At 35.0% G+C, this 16,161-nt stretch overlaps 1 protein-coding gene across 5 annotated transcripts in view; it reads right to left on the reverse strand.

Annotated features, from left to right (window-relative positions):
- The window catches only part of FGF14 (fibroblast growth factor 14), a 686,118-nt gene that overhangs the window by 145,165 nt on the left and 524,792 nt on the right, over nt 1-16,161 (reverse strand). For 4 of the 5 annotated variants that reach the window (XM_003270153.4, XM_030813657.1, XM_030813659.1 and 1 more), the window contains 2 exons: nt 8,327-8,437; nt 1,570-1,673 (listed from right to left, as the gene is read on the reverse strand). In XM_003270153.4, the coding sequence (XP_003270201.1) occupies nt 1,570-1,673; nt 8,327-8,437 (215 nt within the window). Of the gene's footprint in view, nt 1-1,569; nt 1,674-8,326; nt 8,438-8,925; nt 10,237-16,161 lie in introns of those variants that run through there. The other variant, XM_030813658.1, reaches the window with a different exon arrangement.

Below are 16,161 nucleotides of genomic sequence, written 5' to 3' on the forward strand. Positions count from 1 at the left end.
AGACACATACTCAAAATGATATACCCTACCTTTAAAAAAGAATGGCATACATTTACAACCACATGACAAAAAATAAATAAAAAGCAACTCTCTCAGCAGCACAAAGATAAAACAAACATTTCAATTTCCCTGTCATCAACATATGTATCAGAGTACAGCAATGTGATACAATTATTAACAGAAAGATAGAACTAGAAGCTACAGTAGACACTGCATCTAATGATGTTTAGGCCCCTAAAATATTACTTGGGAAGAAGATAAAGAAACAAAAATAACAGAGCAAATTCCAAATCAACAAGATTGAGTTGCATCTGAAAATAAAGCATCTCTAGAAAGTGATCCTTTTTGTATTTAATTTTTTCTAAAGGGAGCATAGGGAATTCTAGCTTGATCTTGCTGGCAACATGCTGCATATTCATCTCGTGCTAGAGAACACAATTTGCATAATGTGGGACCCAGTTCTCTGTGTGGGAACACCCTTCAGGCAACTCAGAATAAGAAGAGCCAGCACTTTTGAGCTCACCATGAAGGGAATCCACAGCTCAGACTTCATTTCCCTGTGATAGGATTTCCCAAATTGACTGAAGAAAATAGATTACATTTTCTGGGAGGCCCCCTGGAGAATGTTTCTGTTTAAGACACACACACACACACACACGCACACACACACACACAATATGTGTATGTTTATCTATAGTTTTCTTGGTGGTGATATTTAACAATGACAGAGTTTCAAAGAATTTACATGAGGATGACATGTAAGAGCATATTTTAATGCATTTAAGACTTTATCAATTTTGCTCATGGCATAATAGAAAAAAGCACCTTTAACTAAGTCTTTACTGCTTAAACCTGTGGCAGAAATGAATTCTAACTACATTATATGCATGAATACAGCATATCTGAGTGCAAATTAGTTGTAAGTAGAAAATATTTCAGAAGAGGCCATATGGCAAAAAAAGTGCTCAGCTTCCAATAAATATTACCACAAAACACAGAGACTTGCAAGAAATACACATTTCAATATTACAAGTAGTTATTTTTTCAGTAAAATATCCACACAATTTGAATTCTTACTTTAGAAAACACTCGAGGCGGAGCTTGCAGTGAGCCGAGATTGCGCCACTGCACTCCAGCCAGGGCGACAGAGCGAGACTCCGTCTCAAAAAAAAAAAAAAAAAAAAAAAAAAAGAAAACACTCTCCTTTCACTTTTCTCTTTTTTAAGAATTCATATTGTTTCTTTTAAAAAAAATTATAAGAAATTCTCTAAGATAAGTGCATTTCTAACTAGAAATACAAAAGATCAGATTCACGTGTAAACTAGGTCATTTTTTAAAATATGGCGAAAGCACTATTTAAGACATAGTATTACACTTCCTTTAAATAAACTCATATCACTAAACACTGGTGAATAATAAATAAACAGCTTCTAAGCATTCTCGCAAAGGTCAAATACTAAGGCAAAAACTGGCAGAAACAACAGACACAGAACTTTCTTTTTGTTGTTGCTGCCATTGTTATTTTACATGCATTGAACGAATGGCCGAGATATTTGGCGTCTTACTTACTGATGGGTAGAGGTAACCTTCTCCATTCATGGCTATATACAACCCTGTTTTCACTCCCTGGATGGCAACAACACGTAGTCCCACTGGTATGAGGTTGAAGAGCGCTGTGAAGATAAACATGGTCTATCATGAATGGGCAGGAAGAAGTAGGGCATCCTGTAATTTTTTTCTTTCTGATTTATTTTGTTTAAGAAACATCACCTTTGCTGATACTTTCTAAGAAATTCCAATTAAATAACTTATATTTCGCTTTATAAGTAAGAAGTTTCTGCTACGGGTAAAATGAGTACTTCAGCTTCAACCTTTAGATGTTAGCAGTCTTGCTGACAGCATTCTGAAGAACTGATGCGATCATAAACAGAATCAAGCCTGTAATCAAGCCTCTAGAAACATTGTCTCTGACACCATTAGATACCAAAAGAAATCAACTGTGAAGTCTCTCAAAGAGCAGAATTTTAAAAGTCCAAGTCGAGTGTTTATTCTAACCCTCCACACAGAAGGTGTGATTTGTCATTGCAATGAGGTCAGGCCAGAAGTTAAACAGGTGATTCCAAAACTAAATGGCTGTGGTAGAACCAATATGATATGCCAGCAAAGCCAGGAAAAGATGTGCACCTGCCAAGGAGCTAAATTTAGAAAGAACTAATAAAAACTGAATGACATGCAAATGTCAGAGAGACTACTCACTTATGTTTCCATGTTTTGTTTCTTCTCTGTTGATAAAACGTTAAAAGCATTTTATATATTTTTGCATAGTGCAGATAGCAATGTTATAACATTAAAAAAACTTAATATCCCTTTAATGTATTTCCATGGCAGTGTTACATGTTGAATGTTTAGTAGGTCTTCTAGCATCAGTCTTAGAGATAACCGCTTGATGATTTTGGAGATTTTATTATAGATACATTTGTAAGATAACTATTAATCATTTACAGTGAGGTTATCTGCTGCTACTCAAGTCCTTCTTAACTAAGTCTAATTCTAAGCAGGACAGAACAGGAAATGAAAGTACTAAAATAGTGATGTAAACGTGTAAGCACAATATCCAAACTCAGGCTCTCAACTGTATTGCACAAAACCAAGTCATTTGAAAAATGTGGGCAATTTGGACTTCATTCCAAGGGTCCACGTAGTACATAATTAAAAACAAACTTTATGAATTGTGTTATTTTTAATTCTCAGGGACATTTTTCCTCTTAATAGGTTGAAGAAAATTACACCCTCTCTTCTGATTATTACATGCTACTGTTTTCAAGATCCCAAGATGTCTGTGCTACATAAATATAAAAGGAAAACCTCAGGCCAGGGCCATGAATATTATCCCTGGAAAAATACTCAGGGGCATCTATGGTTAGTTGGATATTAGTTTCACTATGTAAACTAATATAAGATTTTCTGCTACAGGATTTTAGGGGATTATGTTATTCTTAGGAAAGAATTAGTTTTTTTCCTAATTTCCATTATTTAATATTAAATATAGATGTGGAGTTGTTGAGTACAGCTACCTGTGCCATTTGGCAACTCTCAGTATTCCTTCTTGGTGGGAGATGGCTATATTCACTCTTGTTTACAACGCCTGAACTGTACCATCTCCCCTTACAGCTTGAAAGAATGGGCACCATAGAATAATTCCTGATTTATACACAAAATTTTGGAGGGAAAACCATAACCATATGACTGTCCATGCAAGGTACACTATCCTAATCAATTCAAACTTAATTATTCTAACTTTCCTCTTCTAACTTTCACACACTCAGAATGATATTTGTAGGTGCCACATATTTTATATAGGCCAGGTAGTATAATTTTAGAAAACAAACAGATCATGAATTCACCAAAATGATGCAGTTATGGGAAACAGAAATTACATAAGATAGTTTAAAATGATCATACTGAAAAAATACTAGTGTTTTTCCATTGGGTTTTGGTTAGGACCTGAATTATAAAATACAAGGTATTGGCTGGGCGTGGTGGCTCACTCCCGTAATCCCAGCACTTTGGGAGGCCAAGGCGGGTGGATCACCTGAGGTCAGGAATTCGATACCAGCCTGACCAACATGGTGAAACCTTGTCTCTACCAAAAATACAAAATTAGCCAGACGTGGTGGTGCATGCCTGTAATCCCAGCTACTCAGCAGGCTGAGGCAGGAGAATTGCTTGAACCTGGAAGGTGGAGGTTGCAGTGAGCCTAGATCACGCCACTGCACTTTAGCCTGGGCAATGAGCGAAACTCCATCTCAAAAATAAATAAATAAATAAATAAATAAATAAATAAATAAATAAATAAAAAAAACAAGGTATTATAATTTACAGAATGATAGTGGAAAGTGAATGCTTATGTACACTAAAATGTAGAGAACCATTCAGAGCTGGCCATGATGGAACTGGTGCTAGTTAAAACCACAGACACCCACATTAATTGAGATATAATTTTATTTCTCCACTCTCTTTGTTTCTTACGTAATTATAAGGCAATGTCACAAAGCCTAGGGGAGTGAGAATAATGAAGATGTTTTCGTGACTTTGTTCATTCATGGAACACTCTAGTTCTTCATATACCAGTGATTTTCAACTCAGGCCGCACATTAAAACTAGCTGTGTTCATAACATAGAATGGCCAGGCTCAACCCCATACCTACTAAATCACAATCTTTGGAAATGGGTTTAGGACATAAGGAATTTTTTTTTGAAAAGCTCCTCAAATGACCCTAATATACAACTAAGGTGAGAAGTGCCGTCCTAAATCCTGTGGGGTGGTGGCCACTGAGTGATCGAAATATTTTACACATCAAGTCACCAGGTTGAGCATTTGTAAGGTGAGAGGGACTTCTGAGGTTTTAACATTGACATAGTTAATAGTGTATTGATATCTGTAGCGTCCTATTCTGCTTGTAGTAGCTATTGTCTGTCAATAGGAACAATGAAGTTTAAGAGCACAGAAAAAAATCCATGGCATCCCCAAAAGCAAATTGGCGGAAAAGAAAACTCACCCACTAATAAAATACTGTAGTTCATGGGGATGCTGACGTTTAGAAGATTTTTAAATGAGAGTGGTAATGAGGTTACCTAGGTGCTCACTTCCTTTTGTGAAAGATCTTTCCATTATTATGGTAGTCAATAATAAGCAGCTGACTTGCTACAGTATTTTCTCCACCAGAACCATGTACCCATCATCCATGATTTTTGTGCTACTTTTCCTTCGCAGAGATCTATAGATCTTAGACTGGAAACCCTTGGAGAACAGGGGCACCAACGTTCGCCCACCCCAGTGGGCCTTTTTTCCCTCTTCTTAATTCATCTGAAATTTTTAACAAAGGCAGTTTAGCAGGATGGTTCTGCCTTTTTTTCATTTTAAATATCCATATTTAGTGTGGGAAATGTATTGAACTCAAATCATGAAGATATGAAAGTTCAAGCCCTCAATTTTGTAATTTAGTGACTTTTAGAGTGCTATCTGGGTGAGTTTTAGGGTTTTTTTAAATTATTTTTCCTAGTTATGGATAACTAACCCATGGTTTGTATTCAGGGAGTCATAAAAAATGGAAACATGTTTATGAATGATTATTCATAATGTTTATGTTCAGTATAATAATCATTCATAAACATGTTTCCATTTTTTATAACTCTCTTAATACAAAGCATGGGTTAGTTATTCATAACTAGGAAACTATATGATTATTACATCACCTCCCTCCTCACAACAAAAGAGCTGTACTTTAAGTAGGACCTGACAGCCTTTCTAAAGCACTTCCCTATTTTTAAAGAATTTTTCAGCGCTTACATTTTTCATAAGATTCATGAGACTATTGAAATGAACCAGAGAAAAGAAAATGTCTTTAAATTCATCCTAAGAAACACCGTTTTGCAACTTACATAGGCCAGAGGACATAAAAATGAAGTTAATTAGTAATTTCCATTACTTTTATAAGTCTGCTACGATTCTGCCAATTGTATTAAATTTTATAGTCATATAATTTGTAGAACCTTTTGAGGAGGGAACATTGATTTTACCCACTGTTTATTTTTTTGCAAATGTTGAAATAGTAACAAAACTAAACTAACTGGCTTACAGTGCACTTGAAATGCAATATAATGTCTCAGAAAAGCTGTGGACCAGAACTTTGCATAGGAATTTGAGCCCCTCGAGTGTGGGCGTTATGATTTTCTTCTGATTTGCTTTTACAAAGGGGATCCTGTTTCATCTTTCTTCTCAGGACTGTGTCTCACTAGCATTTAGAGTGTCAGGAGAAATTTCAAGATTCGTTCTGAGTTTTTGCTTCTTCTACTGCAGATACAGAAGAAGAAAAAAAAACATACATTTACAGAACAGAAGGTGGAGTGTTTTTTAGTATCTCAGCTTTCCAGTTTAGTCTTTAAAATTATTCAGATAACCAGACCTGTATGTGTGCACATAATAAATCTACACTTCCATATTTAGAAAGTGTTTATTCAACCCTGAAGCAGTCTGCTTTTAAAAGGCAATGTCTAATAGACACTTCTCAAAATCATATTCATTCCTGTCATTAAGGGTAACCAATTTGGTTTGCACTACAGAAATTTCACAAAGAAAAAATGCTAGAGAAAAAACACATAAAACCTTTGTTTGAGCGAAATTATTTTTCAAGCAGTCCAGTAAAGCAATATGTTTATGAAGCTATGGTGTATGTCCTGTCTTGAAAACTTTTGTCATAAAATGGATGGCATCGGTCTTTAGTCTGATGAATCTTTCAGAGTGTCATAGCTCACCTAGCAATCAGAGTTATGGGAAACTAGTTACCATGTTATAATCCTCTCAGGCCAAACAAAATCAGAGAACACTGAAGACATCAGAGATTATGAATCCCTAAACTTGGTGACCTACATAAGAGTAACACATGAGAGAAAGGAAATGGTTTTTGTCAACAAATGGGTAAGGAGTTAAAGGGGAAAAGAAACTGAGCAGAGATACGTGTATTAGCCTGAACCATAAGAAACTGACATCTTTTGTTGGTCAAAGATCGTCAAGTACCAATAATCTTTGAAAGTCCAAACTAATAAGAAAAGCTGCAAAAGTAAATGTTTGGCATAAAACGCCTCCTCTTTCTTCTGTAGCTGAATTGTTTTACTTTCTCTTTTTCTATATCAAAAAGGAAATAAAGTAAAAATAAACCAATAAACAAACATAAAAGGGAAAAATTAGAAAATAAAAAAGAGTGATATGAGACAGAGATTAGAAATTGACAAGGCGGACAATGTAGATAAACACAAAAATTAAAAAGGAATTGAAGAAAAAGTAAAAAGTGAAGCAATGCACAAAATATAAAAGGTGAACACAATGGCTGGAAAAATAATGATATTTCACATGGCAAAACCACATGAAAAATAATCTATTTTGTATCACTAACTTCTGTCAGAATCAGTGTTACTGGCAATTTGATCGCTAGAATTTAAAAAAGGAAGTGCTGAATTTTAAATTGAGCTGATAAAAATAAATAAAATAAAAATAAAAAAGAAGGAAGTACCTTCTGATTTGATTATATGTATTATTCAAATCCTCACTTCTTTTCATGGAATGATGTTTATATGTGAAGAATAAGAGATACATTAATGAAAAAATTCATATCTATTTTTGATCCACCAATGTTTCTTATGATTAAATATTTCTAATAAAAACAGTTTTGCTTTTCACTAACTCCCCCAAACAGTAAAAAGTGTGCTTATTTTGGAACTAATATGCTAAATTAAAAATGAATCAGATGCCAATATAAACAGAAAACGGAAGAGCAAAACACAGACGGTTGAGTAAGGAGAGGCACCAGACGGAGAAATGTTATACATAAAGAAATAGGAAAAAGAACACAGACATTAATACAGTGGAAGATGGGTAGCTTTTTAATTAAAAATGATCACAGATGCAATTCTATAAAGTAAACACTTTGCACAATGAATTTCAAAGTACACAAGTTTCATGTTTTTTCTATAAGAAAGATTTTTTTTGTTAAATGCAAAGAATTTTAAATTATATTTCTATTATGTAAAAAAAAAAAAAAAAAAAACTATTCCAGGCCGGGCGTGGTGGCTCACGCTTGTAATCCCAGCACTTTGGGAGGCCGAGGCGGGCGGATCACGAGGTCAGGAGATCGAGACCACGGTGAAACCCCGTCTCTACTAAAAATACAAAAAATTAGCCGGGCATGGTGGCGGGCGCCTGTAGTCCCAGCTACTGGGAGAGGCTGAGGCAGGAGAATGGCGTGAACCCGGGAGGCGGAGCTTGCAGTGAGCCGAGATCGCGCCACTGCACTCCAGCCTGGGCAACAGAGCGAGACTGTCTCATAAAACAAAAAAAAAAAACAACAAAAAAAAACTATTCCTTGTAGCTTTTGAGTTTCCACAGGCATCATTAAGAACCTCAGAGCCTGATGAAATAATACCCCAAAGAAAACATGTAATTAATTTTTACCTAAATACACTAGTGTACTTACTTAACTTTTACAATAATAAGATTAAAAGTAATAGTAATTTTCTGGGTATGACAACTGTCTGAATAAAAAACAAAAATAGTAACATAATCATCTTTAAGCCATAGGTTTCTTTGGTTGCTCCATTAATATTTTCATCCACGTAGTTTAAATAAAATTGTAAATGGCATCCTAGTGTGTAACATTCGTAAAGATGAACCAACATGACCAAACATTTGCAAACGAATCTTAAGAAGTCATTTAAGTAGCAGTGTATCATCTACCAACTGTGTAACTGGTGGCCTGAGGTTGTCACTTACTAGAATTAGTGCTGTCATCCTTGGTTCCATCGAGAGCTCCATCGGGGTGCATTTGCAAGTAGTAGCCTTGCCTGCAATATAACCTGGTCACTATACCCTTGAGCTGGGGATCTGAAAGGCAAACATAGTTATCATAAGCCTCACAATGTGTCACCATAGTTTCCTTTATCTTTTCTGTTTCTTTTTTCAGAAGAGGACATTTTATACAAGTAGCATATTTTATTTTGTCTCTCAGATTCTTCTGTGTTTTATCAAACCTGTAGTATTCTATTTATAGAAGGTAAAGGAAATGCAGTAGTAAGCCACAGAAACAGGCTGTTTTATAAAATTAGTATATGCATATTTAAATTATTAATTAAAACTATTAAGCTAATTAAGCTGCCAGTTTTAATTATTAGTTTAAGCTATAAATGAATTAATATAACCAATATTATCATTCATGATGGCAGGACAAGAATTTTGCAATTTTGAATTTTGACTCTTAGAAATTTTATTAAAGGGTTTTTTAACGGAGTTTTCCTTTTACTTAAGTTGACAAGTATTCCCAAAATTAAAAACAAAACCAAAAATACCTATATTTTAAAAACATTCATACTAACATATGATACATGTTCTTAGGAAAAGCCCCAATTTGGAGAACACCCCTGGATGTTCAAAGGGTCACTGTTACTTCCACAGAAGTATCTGTGCTGCTCAGACAAGATCCACAGGAAAATGGAAAACTCCACTTGTGAGCTCAGGAGAAACACAACAAACCTATGCATATAAGGTCAGCTCTGAGGCAATCAAATAGAGAAATTAGACAAATTAAACAGATAAACTCATTAACTTGTATAACTAAAAAGGACAGTCAAGTTATACAATATGAAATCTGATTCTTTGTCAACGAGCATTGAGATAGAGGGCAGTGGAAGTTTATTTAAATGAAAAGGGAAATCATGCGGTAATACATCCTCATTTGATGATTCACCGAAAAGACATCCACTCTAGTAATCCAGTGCTTCACAAAGAGTCAGTTGTACCTTTGAAAACAAATATTTGCAGGTGGTTTTGCAAAAGCCATCCTCATCTCAGGGATAGATTGGATGTGGGACATCATAATCTTCACCATGGCAACTGGCATCTATCCGCAACAGCTGAATGGGCCATGCTAATGCAATCCGCTGTCAAAACAGTCGGACATTACTGAGTAATGAAACCTAGCACCTTGTAATCAATAGAAAAATTGTGGTCTTGCAAATAGGTGAAGACAAAAAAAGTTTTTGAGAGCTATGCTTAAGCTCTTTATTAGTCCTGAAGAAATTACAAAGAATTTCAATATCTATTTCTATGCACATCATTTAAAACTGATCATTTGAGACATGACTCCATTGTACATAGATTTGCTTCATAGATGGTATAATATTGGAAAAATCCTTTTGGAAAATCATGCATGAACAGCAGAGCATCACAACATCAGTGTGACTAGCCATATTAGAATATGAAAGCTTTTAAAAGAGTAGGATTTTAAAAATAAATATCTAAGCGATTATTGGATTGTGTTACATATGTTTCTTCTTCTGTAGTATATAACTTCCCAAATCACATAATTCTAAGATATGCACTAGTGGAAAAAAATACTATTGTGCCTTAGTCTGCCTATCACCCAGAAGACTTGACTGGGCTAAGTACTAAAGACTTCTTTCTTAGTTTTGCTGTATTTTGTTTATGCTCTTCACTGAACATATGTAGCACGAAAAAGAAGAGAACAAAAGCAAAAAGAGTAAAAAAACGTGAAAAAGAGAATAATTTTTTATTATTCTCTTGTCAAGAAAAAATACTGAGAATATTAGTGATTGACAATTTTTCTTTAAAACTTTATGTTCTGACATCACTTATTCCTAAGCAATCTCCTATTTGAGCTACTATGTCTTCTGGAGTTGAATTAACTAGATCAGGCGAGGCAGTGAGAAGTCACCTACCCACCCACTCACACACGCCCTCATGCTTACACAGAGACCCCTTTGGGATTATGCCTCATTTTGGATGAGGGAGCACAAATAAAATGTAAAATTATGTTTTTCTCCTTTAAATTCAAGAAAATACAACCAAATTGAATTTGATTCATCTGATTGCATATTGTTTGATATTTTTCCTTTTTAGAAATCATAACGCATTGATTTTATTCTTCTCAGGCACCAGGCACTGTTAGAAGCACATTCTATTATTAACTCATCGGATCCTCACCATTACCTTACTTAATAGAAGCCCACTTGGAGGATGAAGAAATCAAGACACAGAGCAATTAAGTGGTAATAATGTGACAAAGGGCACATAACCAGTAGGTTAACAGCTGGAATCTGATCACTCAGCTCTGGACCCTGCCCACTTAACTGCTACCTGATGCAGCCTCTACAAGTGGAATAATTGAACTAAAATGTCTTCAACACTAAAAACAAAATGCAAATCAATCTGTTTAAAAAACCAAAACGAACTTGTATTTTGAAGATTAACTGCCACTGTGTCTAAACCCAAATCCCGCTAGCCAGAGCTGAATTTGTGATTACAAAGCAGTAACACAAAGGTTCGAAAGGATCAAAGATCTTGAAAAACCTCTTCTCGGATCCATCCCACTTTTCCATTGGCCACATTTCCAATACATCTCTGCCCCATTAAAACCTTACCCAAAATTGCTAGTTCAGTACCATAAGTTTAAAACAAATGGGTTGCTCAATTCCTTTTGATGCATCTTCACAGTGTCTCTCACTCTTTTTCTTTCTTTCTATTTTCACTGCCAGCCCCTCATTACCTCTCTTAGGTGGTCTTCCCACCTGCAATTTTCCTTTTCAAATCCATCATATCTGGAAATATGCAGTGACTCTTCACCATCCACTGAGCTACGTATGCACCTTACAGCAGTAAAGCCCTATCTTATCTGATGGCTTTGCTCACTATAACCCTTATGCATCCCCTGCAAGTAGCCTCACCTGGGTCACTGTGGGTTACCTACAAATTTTCCATAATTTCCCACATCTGTCCTGTTCCCTTAACCTTCTCTGTCTCAAATATGGCCACCTGCATTAAAATGCCCCTTTGCACATCTGTGTAGGCACGCACCCACACACACACACCTTTGCATAGCTGCCTCCTTTTCCTCCTCCCCACTCTGGTTCTGTCAACACATCCCTTTCCTCAAGAGCACTTTCCTGAAACTTCAGATGACATCAAATTCTTCCTTTGGACAATTTTATGGTAATTTTATGGTATCATAGGTGAATGTGTAGCAATTTATGTGTTCCTGGTTAAGTAGATTTATAAGTTATATTATCTAGTTAACTAAAGTTAGAATAGTTTAGGGGGAAAAATCCCATAGAGATAATAAGGATTAGAGATGATACTACAAAATAAGCTAAAATAAACACAAAACAAATGACAAAGATGAGATTTTTCTCTTACATGGATTTTGTGGTTAAAAACAAGTATAGAAACTAGTAACAAAAACAAATGATGATCTATTGAAATCTAACATGAAATTAGCCAAAGGAGTTTGAAAATGTAAAGACAATCTGAAATACAGTTACCATGATAAAAAATGAAACCTCATCCTAAATGCACATAATACCTTCAGATATAAAAGTGTGAAAATATTACATGTGTGAGACAAACAAGTATTAATGTACATGCTCATTTTTTTCAATAAACTGATAGAATAAGAAGGCTTGCATGATACTTTTCTAGTAAACATTCTAGTAAATATAAGGCCTACAAGAACAAGTATTTTTGTTTTAAATAGTGATATATCCCAAAGTCTTACAATACAGGTTCCCAATGAATAATTGAAAAATAAATATCTAAAGTCCTACACCTATATTTTAGCTAGCCATGCAAAAATGTAAAATACTTTTTAACTCATAAAATTATTAGTTCTTTATTCTCTTCTAAAACATTTGTGTTCAGAATACCCACTCTGCTTAAGAAAATATAAAAACTTAGAATCTCTTCTTTGCCTGTCTTAATTCCCCCTTTTCCTCCAGTTTTGTCTTTTATTTTCTATTTAGTGTGCCTGATAATTTTACTAAAAATGTTTTGAAGATACTCCTTGCACAAAACTATGTGCTAACTATGATCTGTCATATTAATTAAAACAGAAATAATGAAAACTAATGTGCATATATATCAAGAAAAAAAGATGTTTCATAATATATTACCCTCAACACTCAGAACTGAAAGAAATGCAAATCAGTCTGACTGCCTTCAGATTCAGGTGAAAAATACACAACATTTTTAATTAAAACACTCATTCTCTTAGAAGTGGGTTATATTAAATCAAACACCATCATAAATGGTTTTTATGCAATGGGAAGACTGGCAAAAGAAGAATAAGGATAACCAATCAAATGGTGTATTTAAATTACGATTTAAATGGAAAAATGTACACTAGGACATATGTTTTTCCGTAGCAAACACATTAATGTGTATACATCATACAAACTGTGTTTATATACACATAAATCTCAGTACTAATTGGTTATCAGTGTAGGTTCTTAAATATAGGTTCTCTTCTATTAGCTATGGAAAAATCACACGTTTTTATAGGGTAGAAACAACTTTTGTAATATACATTTTTGCAGAAAAAAAAATGTGGCAGATCTAATTAGATTTTGGCACTCCCGGTAGCAGAAAATAGTATTTGAATAATTTGCTTAAAGATATATATTATCATATAATCCAACCACAGAAATAAACCATGTCCAGGAACTTTTCCAAATGACTGAGAAAATAAAGGTGGGATAGGGACACTAACGAAAATGATAGATAAAATTAAAGGCATGTGAAAATTTGCTATCTCTGTTTATCCCTTACGATTACATTCAATTTCCTTTATGGATTGACCCAATGCTACCTTGAGAACCCCTTCCCTCTAGGAACCTGGTTCCAGTTACTTCAGAGTGATTACCCAACTCACGGTCCCATTCCAATGTATTATTACATGTGTTAAATTTTAACACTGCTCCCACAGGCTAGAATAGCTCTCCACCACTTCTCTGCCTATCAGAATCCTATGTGTGCAGGCACTAGCGATAGTATCTGGCATTAAAAACAAACAGGCCAGGCACAGTGGCTCACGCCTGTAATCCCAGCACTTTGGGAGGCTGAGGTGGGCAGATCACCTCAGTTCAGGAGTTCGAGACCAGCCTGACCAACATGGAGAAACGCCATCTCTACTAAAAATACAAAATTAGCCGGGCAAGGTGGCATGCGCCTGTAATCCCAGCTACTCTAGAGGCTGAGCATGAGAATCGCTTCAACCCGGGAGGCAGGGATTGTGGTGAGCTGAGCGCACCATTGCACTCTAGCCTGGGCAACAAGAGCAAAACTCCATCTCAAAAACAAACAACAACAACAACAAAAAATAAACAAACAAAAAACCCAAAGAGCTCTTGCCCTCAAAGAGTTTGCTGTTTATTAAGGAGAGGAAAGAAACTATAATATGGCTTTATATCAATTAGCCATGTGTTAAATTAGTGGGTTTGCATGTCTTTCTGCTCTGCAAATAAATGATAAATGCCTTGACAATTTGCATATTACTCAAAATAACCTATCACAGTGCTTGCCACAGAACAGGTGCTCAACTAGTATTTATTGAACCAAATTCACTTTGTGTTTTGTTTTTTAAAGTATCTATATATCTATAAATGCTTTTTGAGACAAAATGCATTTTTTTGTATTGCATTTAAGAGTTGGAGAAAAGCATGAGCTAAAGATAAATGTGGGTTTTGAAACGGAAACACAAATAATTTTAAGCTTTTTCCCCAAAAACTATTGTAGCTAAAGCATTTCCTCTAGGTAAAGTATATGAAGAGACTGACTATGGGCAAAGACTTTTCTGGGGGAAAATGTTTGAGGAGATCATTAAAGGGAAGGGAGACTATAAGAACCCTGCTTAATACTTGACCCTTATCTCCAAGGAGCAGACTTAACAGGAGTATCTTGGGATTCCTAGCCCAGGGTTGAACTCTCACTAACTTTTTGAATATCCAGTGTATATAAACTACAGAAGGAAGGAAATCTTTGGAACTCAGAAAAGCACTCTTTCCAACACTATTTTCCAACGAAATTTTCTCATTGCAAAGTTCTAACATATTAGAAACACACTGGAGCTCTTAAGACCCACGTAATCCAGAAATGGACAGTAAAATGGCCAAAATGTCAGATCTATTGTTCCACCTTATTTATTCATCACTTGCAAAGATGAATAATTGTATGATAAAACATCGTGTGCTTTGGCCTACTAATTTATTATTTTTAAGTTGTAATTACATATTTTCAAAATTAAATCCTAAATATCAACTATGTAATTGCAAAATACAACAATTAGCAAAGTTCTTGTGCATATTTAAGTAAGAAAAGCATGTATCTTTTGGTGATAACGTTTGGGATCCAAGTCAATCCATCATTACAATCACATCTAGAAAAAGATTTCATGATTCTCTACTGTGCCAGGGATTCCCGATTTGTGAATGATTTCATTTGCTCCTTCCCAGAACACAAGCGCACCGGCAAAGAAGCTGTATGCTCTGTCTGAGGCGCTGGTGTGTCGCTCAAGTGCCGCCTGTGGCATTGACAGATGCGGTTGTTACTCATCTTCAGACTCCTTGTTAATATGTCAATGACACCAAACACTAAAAGACACTTATGGTACTTTCAGGAACTTTTTTGTATATGTCTATTAACATAAACATTAGTAAGGACTACACTGCCAGCTGAGAGAGTAAATATGCCCCAGATTATGAAGCAAAGAGCATTTTATGTAAGTTCTTACATGCTATTGTCATCTAAAGAGGGAAATGTGAGATATTTCAGTTTATCTAAATACTATTCATTTTTTAACTGTAGATACAGTATTATGTTAAATTTAATACACAGATTTAACATATTCAGCTAAAAAACTATGAAGAATGATTCACTTCTCCTCTTGGAAACTAGAAATAGGATTCCCTAAATTTAAAGAATCTGAAGAAAAACTGCTATTTGATTCATTCACAGAATTTTCCACAGCCAGTTAAACCTATAGCAGACCATATTAATTTGTTCTTCCGCTCTCATTACATTGTCTGAAATACAGAATTAGCATGACAAAAAGTAGATGTTAAAGAATCAAAGACATCTGTGGAAATAAAAGTGCATTTTTATATAATAAAATTCAGAATCAAAAGCCTTTCAGCAAAAGTTATATTGCATCAGGATATTGCATTAACCATGAAAACAAGAATTACACCAGATGTGCAGTTTTATCTATTTCTTCAGATAAATAGTAGAGCAGTAAACTGGGAAGTTTGTCTGAAAAAAATATATTTTCTGTTTTTTTTTATACATTTGCTTTAGAGCCAGGAAGCATTGCTTTAAATGTTTTATGTTAAAAAAAATAAGCAGTGGGTGAATTTAAGAAAATAACTGCACATGACAAGGACTGATCTATTCATCCTCCAGAGTTGAGGCTCATACATTTAAGAAGTAACATTTTGTAGCAAGTATACCACTCATCTTGTCTATTCATATCTAGAACTATTTAGAGACCTCCACCTAATGGGTAGATAGTTGGAAATGATAGTGATGAATACTTTAAAGCTACTTCCATTTAAAGAAAGGTGCAAACATCTGAGCTCTGTTCCCTTCCGAGTTTCTTTTCCAGACATTTGTCTTCTAGCTGCTTCTGGGAGGAGATGGGAGTGATAAAAGATTTTTTTTTATTAATAATCCTCTCTACAGAATCTCCCAAACAGCAAGAGAAGGAGAAGAAAATAGGCGGCATTCAGAGATACGATACCTATGAATCCAAGTAGACATCTACCCTT

The sequence above is a fragment of the Nomascus leucogenys genome, chromosome 5 (assembly GCF_006542625.1).
Source record: "Nomascus leucogenys isolate Asia chromosome 5, Asia_NLE_v1, whole genome shotgun sequence".
NCBI classification, from domain to species: Eukaryota; Metazoa; Chordata; class Mammalia; order Primates; family Hylobatidae; genus Nomascus; species Nomascus leucogenys.